Source organism: Heptranchias perlo, chromosome 14 (genome assembly GCF_035084215.1).
Source record: "Heptranchias perlo isolate sHepPer1 chromosome 14, sHepPer1.hap1, whole genome shotgun sequence".
Lineage (NCBI taxonomy): Eukaryota > Metazoa > Chordata > Chondrichthyes > Hexanchiformes > Hexanchidae > Heptranchias > Heptranchias perlo.
The window spans coordinates 8,249,092-8,258,487 of record NC_090338.1 but is presented as its reverse complement, the minus strand read 5'-3'; the positions used below and the strand labels follow the sequence as shown (position 1 = coordinate 8,258,487).

General features: G+C 43.2%; 1 protein-coding gene across 1 annotated transcript; it reads right to left on the bottom strand.

Annotated features, from left to right (window-relative positions):
* Positions 1 to 532: 532 nt before the first annotated feature.
* On the bottom strand, positions 533 to 2,945 carry LOC137332048 (protocadherin-10-like). Its single transcript, XM_067995774.1, has one exon. The coding sequence runs from the start codon at positions 2,943 to 2,945 to the stop codon at positions 540 to 542; it is 2,406 nt and encodes an 801-aa protein (XP_067851875.1). The 3' UTR covers positions 533 to 539.
* Between the last annotated feature and the right edge of the window lie 6,451 nt (positions 2,946 to 9,396).

Here is a 9,396-nt window from a genome sequence, read left to right as displayed (position 1 = left end):
CCACCAGTGAAAAAAAGTTAGCTGTTTTTAATACAACTGGACAGTCTCTCTCTCCCTCTGCCTTTCGGGTCTCTCTCTCTCTCTGTCTTTGTGTTCTGACAGTGTGTATTCAGTAGTCTTGGATGTAATGTTTCACTGTCTGAACACCATCCACTCCTTTCATTGCTTTGATTATATCTCTGCCGAGGTGTGATAACGGGAGGTTGGAAAGATTATCTGTAATCACCGGGCATTGTTCTCTGACTATATATGCAGTGGCTTGATGCAACCCTTCACTCACCTGACGAAGGAGGAAAGCTCCGAAAGCTTATGATTTCAAATAAAGCTGTTAGACTATAACCTGGTGTTGTAGGTATATTCAGCACAACGGACAAGTAGGATTATAGGAAAAGCAGCAAGCAATTTGGTCTATTAACCATCAACTACCAAAGTGAGGATTTTGCATATACATAAAACTTACACATTAATTCACTGCATAAAATTTAGCTCCTCACTAAGGTGAAACATCTGCTATTGCCAGCATGGAAATTGCTTATAAATTATTTTCTTGCGTTGGTGTCCCGGACACCCAAGTCATTGAAAGGCAAGGTAGGATGACAGGGCTTTAGAAATAGAAAATCACTTTTCGATGATACTGGAGATAAACACACGGTATAACGATAACCTTCAGTCTGAACAGGCCCGGTATAATTTACTGATTCGTTTACTGCAGGTCTCCGATTAAAAGCATTATTCGAATTACTCCGTCTGTAACAACAAATAGTAGAGCTGTAGTCTTCAGCAATATTACTGTCTTGTTTAAATTTCACGACGACGAGAAAAATGATGGTTACAAGAAACAAAAAGGAAGTTGATCCTAAAATAATGACTAAATAACGATTTAGAGGCGAAAAATACTCCGAGAGTCTGGGTGTGTCCGTTCGTTCAGAAGATTTTTCAGTAACATTGGACGTGATTGAAAATGAAATTGTGGCCGTACTGGAGAGACTGGGCTGTCCATTGTCCTTCACACAGATCACAAGTCTTTCTGTGATGATGTCTTTGTCCATTATACTTCGAGTTGTTCTGATTTCCCCAGAGTGCAGCCCCACAGTGAACAGATTGGGATCAGTGGCCTCCAACAGTTGATAAGAAAGACGTGAGTTCTGACCGGAATCGGCATCGGCCGCGGTTACCTTGGTGACCAAGTATCCTGGAAATACTGATTGCGGCGCAATCTCCACTGACGCTGAACTGTTCCACGTTAAAGGTGAAACAATAACTGGAGTATTGTCATTCTGGTCCAGGATAATAACATTCACGATGGCCGTGCTGCTCAGTGGGGGAGATACATCATCTTGAGCTTGAACTTTGATCTGGAAATGTTTCAGTTGCTCATAGTCAAAGGAGCGCAGCGCGTAAATGTTCCCATTTCTTGAGTTAATAGTGACGTAAGCAGACGCAGAAACGTCTAGAATCTGATTCTCCAGAATGGAATAGGAGACTTCCCCATTCTGATCCAAATCGGAATCTAAAGCGGTAACAGCAAATATAGAAGCACCTGGAATATTGTTCTCCATCAGATACACATTAAATGAAGATTGCGTAAACCTCGGCGCATTGTCATTGACATCAGTTACCGAAACCGAGATGGTTTTACTTGTTAATAGAGGAGGAGACCCTCCGTCCCAAGCTGAAATGGAGATGTTGTACAGTGGTGCAGTTTCTCGATCCAGAATATCATTGGTAACCATCTTATAGTTGTTTCTCAACGTTTTTTCAAGCTTAAACGGAATATTCACTGGAATCTGACATTGCACATGTCCATATTCTCCGGAATCTGGATCCGTTACACGGATCAGAGCTATCACAGTCCCCGGAGGAGCATCTTCCCGCACCGCGCGGGCTACCACGGTCATGTCTAACTCCGGGGCGTTATCATTCGTGTCAATTAATCCGACTACAACTTTGGCATGTCCTGTCATGCCGACAGAACCATTGTCTACAGCTTGTACATCAAGTTCATAAACACCTGATTCCTCAAAATCCAGTACACCTTGAACTCTGATCTCTCCGGTTGCCGGGTGCAATTTGAACAACTCGCGAATCGTTTGGGACACGTGACTTGTGAAAGAGTACGTCAGCTCAGCATTGATACCTTCATCTCGATCAGCAGCATTAATTTTTATCACCAAGGTACCTTTGGGGGCGTTTTCTGCTACACTCGCCCTGTAGATTTCATGATCGAATAAAGGCGCGTTATCATTGAAGTCCACAACTGTAATGATAATCCGAGTTGTGCCTGATCTCTGAGGAATCCCATCGTCAATGGCCGTCAATAGAAGATGAAAGGTTGGCTGTTGCTCGCGGTCCAAGGACTTCTCTAATAACAGCTCGACACTTTTACTCCCATCAGTTCTTGTCTGCACATTGAGACCGAAGTGCTCGTTTGTATTGATCTGGTAATTGCTGACTGTGTTTGTGCCCACGTCCGGATCGTGCGCGCTCTCGAGAGGAAAGCGCGCTCCTGGCGCAATTAATTCACTAATCTGCAGGGAGAATTCATTTTTCAGGAATCTGGGCGAATTATCATTTATATCTAGTATCTCCACTGCAACGGGGTGTATTTCCAAAGGATTATTGAAAGGATTCCAAAGGATTATTTGAAAAGAAAGCAAACAGGTAGAGCTTTGTCTACAAATCTGTTCTCTGTCGATTCTTTCACTAACAAATACTATCCCATTCTGCAGATTTACCTCCATGTATTGCTTTCTGTCATCAGAGGCCAGCCGAAGCTTGCGAGCCGATAATTCCCAAACGCTCAGTTTTAAATCCTCGGCGATATTCCCAACAAAGGCACCATGCTCCAGCTCCTCGGGAATCGAGTAGCGAATTTGTCCCGTAACCAAGTCCGACACACAGAGCAGGAAAATAAACAACGCCCCGCTGCTGATTGTATTCGCCATTGTTCTGGGCTTGATTTTCTGGTAAAATTTCAAAATATCTTCCTATCGTTTACATTAACTTATCTCTTATGCCACGACAATTAATCGAATATATATTTAAATACTGATCTTGAACCGGGAAATGCAAACAATCATCCTGGGCAGCTTTTCTGAAAATGTTTGTACGGTAAAAACGCAGGCACCGTCTGTCTCTTCGCTTCTGTTCTGTGTTTCCCTGAAGGGGAGGGGAAAGATCTCTTGCAGCTTATCAGCTCCTTATTGGTAGACAGCGACACGAAGAGCCTCAACCAATAACTACATCAACTGTTCTTAAAGCTAGGCTGTTTCGAAATTATACGTAATATAATAAACGGAATGTTTAGGAGTGCGCAATTAAAACCCGCTAAAAAGCACATGTACTATTATTATTTATTTTGCTGCCTTATTTGTAAAATCCGTATAAGCAGTGTGTAGCAGCAGAGATCATCAGATTCCTCGCTATAATATTTTCCACGATATCAATAGACACAGATGATTCAAATCTATTTGTGATCCTGTTAGCATGTACGCTCCGCTTTATCATTAATCAGTATTCCTTATCGTTTACCTAATGCGATCTATAGATTACCATTAGGAGCATACTGAAATTGGGGAACAAGCCTCCTACTGTTGGGCAGCGCCGTCCAAGGTCTGAACAAATTTGGCAAGACGTGTCAGGACTTGGTGCATTTATAAAAAGAAGTCTTCCACTATCTATTTTGAGAGGAACATTATGGTTCTCATGGAAGATTTCGAACTTTTTCTTTATTTTAATTAAGTTCATGGGCAACATAGAAGCATGGAATCGTTGCAGCACAGAAGGTGGCCATTCGGCCCATCAAGCCGGTTCTGGGTCTTTGTAAGAGCAAACCAGTTAGTCCCGCTCTTTCCCTGTAACCCTGCAAGTATTTATCCATTCCCTTTTTGCAAACCACGATTGAACCTGCATCCACCATTCTTTCTGGCAATGCATTGTAGACCATAACTATTCGCTGCGTAAAAAAACATTCTCATTTCGCCTTTGGTTCTTTTGCCAATCACCTTAAATCTTTGCTCTCTGGTTCTTGAACGTTCCACTAATGGGAACAGTTTCTACTTATTTACTTTGTGTAAACCCATCATGATTTTGAACACTTCTATCAAATCTCCTCTCAAAGTTCTCTGCTTCTTCAGTCTATCCACGTCACTGAAGTCCTTCATCCCTGGAACCATTCGAGTAAGAATATTCTGCACCCTACCTTAGGCATTCACATCCTTCCTGAAGTGTGTGTATTGGACACAATACTCCAGTTGTGGCTGAAACAGTGTTTTCAAATGGTTCAACATAACGTCCTTGCTTTTGTATTCTATGCCTCTATTTATAAAGCCCAGGATCACGTATGCTGTTTCAACCAACTTATCAACCTGTCCTGCCAACTTCAAAGATTTTTCACATATACCCCCAGGTTCCTCAGTTCCAGCACAACCTTTAGAATTCTGGTATTTAGTTTATATTGTCTCTCCTCGTTCTTCCTGCCAAAATGTACCTCTTCGCATTGCTCTGCATTAATTTGATCTGCCTTGTGTCTGCCCATTCCACCAGCCTGTCTGTGTCCTCCTGAAGTCGATTACTACCCTCCTCACTATTTACTGCACTCCCAAGTTTTGTGTCATCTGCAAATTTTGAAATTGTGCCCTGTACACCCAAATCCAAGTCATTAATATCAATCAAAAATATCAGCGGTCCGAGTAACAACCCCTGGGGAATCCTTGGATCGTAAGGATGGAAATTGGAGAGATGCTAGCCATAATCTTCCAATCCTCCTTAGATACGGGATGGTGCCAGCGGACTGGAGAATTTCAAATGTTACACCCTTGTTCAAAGAAGGGTGTAAGGGTAAAACCGGCAACTACAGGCCAGTCAGTTTCATAGAATCATAGAATCATGGCTTGGTTACAGCACAGAAGGAGGCCATTTGGCCGTCGAGCCCGAGCCAGCTCTCTGCAAGAGCAATCCAACTAGTCCCATACCCCTGCCCTTTCCCCAAAGCCAGGCATTTTTTCCCTTCAAGTACTTCTTCAATTCCCATTTGAAATCCACAATTGAATCAGACTCCACTATCCTTTCAGGCAGTGCATTCCAGATCATAACCATTGGCTGTGGAAAAAAAGTTTGTCCACATGTCGCCCTTTTTATTCCATGGGGTTCAACCTTGCTGACAAGTCTATTATGTGGCACTTTATCAAACGCCTTTTGAAAGTCTTTATACACCACATCAATAACATTGCCCTTATCAAGCCTCTCTGTTACCTCATCAAAGAACTCAATCAACTTAGTTGAACACGATTTGTCTTTAACAAATCATGCAGGCTTTCCTTAATTAATCCACACTTGTCCAAGTGACCGTTAATTTTGTTCCGGATTATCGGTTCTGAAAGCTTCCACACCACCAAGGTTAAACTGACTGTGCTGTGGGTGCTGGGTTTATCCTTGCAAGTTTTTTTGGTCAAGAAAGTAACATTCGCAATTCTCCAGTCCTCTGGCACAATCGCGTCTATAAGGATGGTTGGAAGATTATGGCCAGTACTTCTGCAATTTCCACAATTTCTTCCCTCAGCAACCTAGGATGCATCGCATCCGGACCTGGTGACTAATTTACTTTAAGTACAGCCAGCCTTGCTTTTCCCTCCTCTTTATCAATTTTTAGCCAATCCAGTATCTCAACTAGCTCGTCTTTCACTGTGACTTTAGTAGCATCTTCTTCCTGGATTTCCTTTTACTTTCGTTGCCAGTCTATTCTCGTACTCTATCTCTCTCTTTTCCCATATTCTTTCCCTTTTCACTTCTCCTCTAAGCTGTCTATATTCAGCCTGGTTTTCACTTGTATTATCAACCTGACGTCAATCATACGCCCCATTTTCTGCTTCCTCTTACTCGATCTCTTTCATCATCCACGGGAACTCTGGCTTTGTTTGCCCTAACTTTCCCCCTCATGAGAATGTACCTAGACTGCACCCGAACCATCTCCTCATTAAAGGCTGCCCATTGTTCAATTACTGTTTTGCCTACCAATCTTTGATTCCAATTTACCCAGGCCAGATCCATTCTCAAACCAGTGAAATTGGCCCTCCTCCAACTAAATATCTTCACTCTCGATTGATACTTGTCCTTTTCCATTGCGAATCTAAACATTATGATACTCTGATCACTCTTCCCGAAATATTCCCCTACTGACACTTGCTCCACTTGACCAACACATTCCCCAGAACCAGATCCAGCAATGCCTCCTTCCTCATTGGGCCAGAAACGTACTGATCAAGAAAGTTCGACTTCAAACAATTCAGAAATTCTTCCCCCTCTCTGCCCTTTACACTATTGCTATCCTAGACTATATTAGGATAATTGAAGTCCCCCATTATCACGAATCTATGGCTCTTCACCTCGCTATAATTTCCCAGCAAGTAGCTCCTTTCTATCCTTCCCACTAGTTGGTGGCCTAAAGTATACACCCAGCAGACTAATGGCACCTCTATTGTTTCTTAACTCTAACCAAATAGATTCTGTCCTTGACCTACCTGGGACATCCTCTACCTCCAGCACTGCAATATTCCCCTTAAACAATACTGCCACCCTCCCTCCTTACTTTCTTTCCCTATATTTCATGAATACTTTGCATCCAGGAATATTTAGTACCAAATCCTGCCTTTTTTTGCGCCAGGTCTCTGTTATCACTGCGATATCATATTCACATGTAGCTATTTGCGTCTGCAGCTCACCAACCTTATTTACAATGCTTCGTGCGTTTATACACATGCACTGTAAACCTATCATAAACCATTTTGTATTCTCTTTTAGTCTGATCGCAACTAATGGAGTACTATTTCTTCCTCCAGTGCTATCTGTCTCTCCCAATCCTTTGTGCACCTTGCTTCTCCTTTCCAATGCGACATCCTGGTGCCCATCCCCATGGCAAATTAGTTTAAACCCTCCCCATCACCGAGTTTAACCTAGATGGTGAGGAAGCTTTTAGAAACGATAAACCCGGACAAGATTAATAGTCACTTGGACAAGTCTGGATTAATAAAGGAAAGCCAGCACGGATATGTTAAAGGCAAATTGTGTTTAACTAACTTGATTGAGATTTTTGAAGTGGGAACATGGAAGCTTGATGAGGACAATGCCTTTGATGTTGTGTCAATGGACTTTCAGAAGGCGTTTGATAAAGGGCCACATTATAGGCTAGTCAGCAAAATGGAAGCCCATGGGATAAAAGGGACAGTGGCAGCATAGATACGAAATGTTCACTTTCTTCAAAATAATTTTACATGAAATTAAATATTAGCAAAATATAATTGCATTTAACATTCTGAACAAATGCAGTTCGTGTAAAATAGAAAGGCATGTTTTCAGTCAATGGTTAACGTTGCATAACTAGGAAGCATGTTGATTCCATTGGCAGTATAGTAACCTTCAAGTCAGATAATAACAGGTTAGTATCGTATTCTGCATTAAATTTAGACATCATGCGCCTTTAACAAGTGGACGTGGCTGATGTATTTATGTCCGGGCTGAAAAGGTGATAATATTCCGTTCCTGCATCTTGTGGAAGACTGATTCCGAAAATTAGAGCCAGTGAACTATTTTGGCTCCAACTGGATTTTCATTATTTACAAGAACCAAAGAAAACGTGGCTCAATTACGACCAAGTCGATAAAATAGTGTAATGTGTTACATATATTTGAACCCATAACGGCGCAATTGACTGTTGTAGACGCACTTACACCTTTGATTTCCTTTGCGATGAATACCATGAATTTTCTGTATCGTTATAGAATCATAGGTTCATACAACACAGAAGGAGGCCATTCGGCCTATCATTCCTGAGCCGGTGCCTTGAAAGAACGACCCAATCAATTACACTACCCCATTCTTTCCCTATAGCCATGCAAATTTTTCCTTTTCAAATGTATATCCAATTCTATTTTTGGAAGGTGCTATTACATCTGCTTCCAGAAGCATTTCGAGCAGTGTATTCCAGATCGTTACAACTCGCTGCCTGGACAAATCTCCTCGCCATCCCCGCCCACCGTTCTTTCGCCATTGTCTTAAATCTGTGTCCTCTGGTTACTGAACGTCCTGCCAGTAGAAACAGTTTTCCTTTATTTACTTTATCAAACACCTCATAATTTTGAACCCCTCTATCAACCCTCCCCTTATCCATCTGTGCTTTGAGCAGAACAATCCCATCCTCTCTAGTCGCTCCTCATAACTTTTTTTTAATTCCTTCATGGGATGTGGGATTCACTGGCAAGGCCAGCAACTATTGCCCATCCCTAATTACGTTCGAGAAGGTGGTGGTGAGCCGCCTTCTTGAAACGTTGCAGTCCGCGTGGTGAAGGTTCTCCCACAGTGCTTTTAGGAAGGGAGTTCCAGGATTGTGACGCAGCAGCGATGAAGGAACAGCGATATATTTCCAAGTCGGGATGGTATGTGACTTGGAAGGGATCGTGCAGGTGGTGTTGTTCCCATGTGCCTGCTGCTCTTGTCCTTCTAAGTTGTAGAGGTAGTGGATTTGGGAGATGCTGTCGAAGAAGCCTTGGCGAGTTGCTGCAGTGCATCCTGTGGATGGTACACACTGCAGCCACAGTGCGCTGGTGGTGAAGGGAATGAATGTTTTGGCTGGTGGATGGGGTGGCAATCAAGTGGGCTGCTTTGTCCTGGATGGTGTCGAGCTTCTTGAGTGTTGTTGGAGCTGCACTCATCAAGGCAAGTGGAGAGTATTCCATCACATTCCTGACTTGTGCCTTGTAGATGGTGGAAAGGCTTTGGGAAGTCAGGAAGTGAGTCACTCGCCGCAGAACACCCATCCTCTGACCTGCTCTTGTAGCCACAGTATATTTATGTCTGGTCCAGTTCAGTTTCTGGTCAATGGTGCCGCCCCGCCCCCCCCCCCACCCCGTAGAATGTTGATGTTGGGGGTTTCGGCGATGGTAATGCCGTTGAATGTCAAGAGAAGGTGGTTAGACTGTCCTTGTTGTCGATGGTCATTGCCTGGCACTTGTCTGGCATGAATGTACCTTGCCACTTATGAGCCCAAGCCTGGATGTTGTCCAGGTCTTGCTGCATGCGGGCTCGGATTGATTCATTTTCTGAGAGGTTGTGAATGAAACTGAACACAGTGCAATCATCAGCGAACTTCCCCATTTCTGACCTTATGATGGAGGGAAGGTCATTGAGGAAGCAGCTGAAAATGGTTGGGCTTCGGACACTGCACTGAGGAACTCCTACAGCAATGTCCAGGGGCTGAGTCAATTGGCCTCCAACAACCACAACCATCTTCCTTTGTGCTCGGTATGACTCCGGTCGCTGGAGAATTTTCCCCCTGATTCCCATTGACTTCAATTTTACTAGGGCTCCTTGGTGCCACAATAGGTCAAATGCCACCTTGATGTC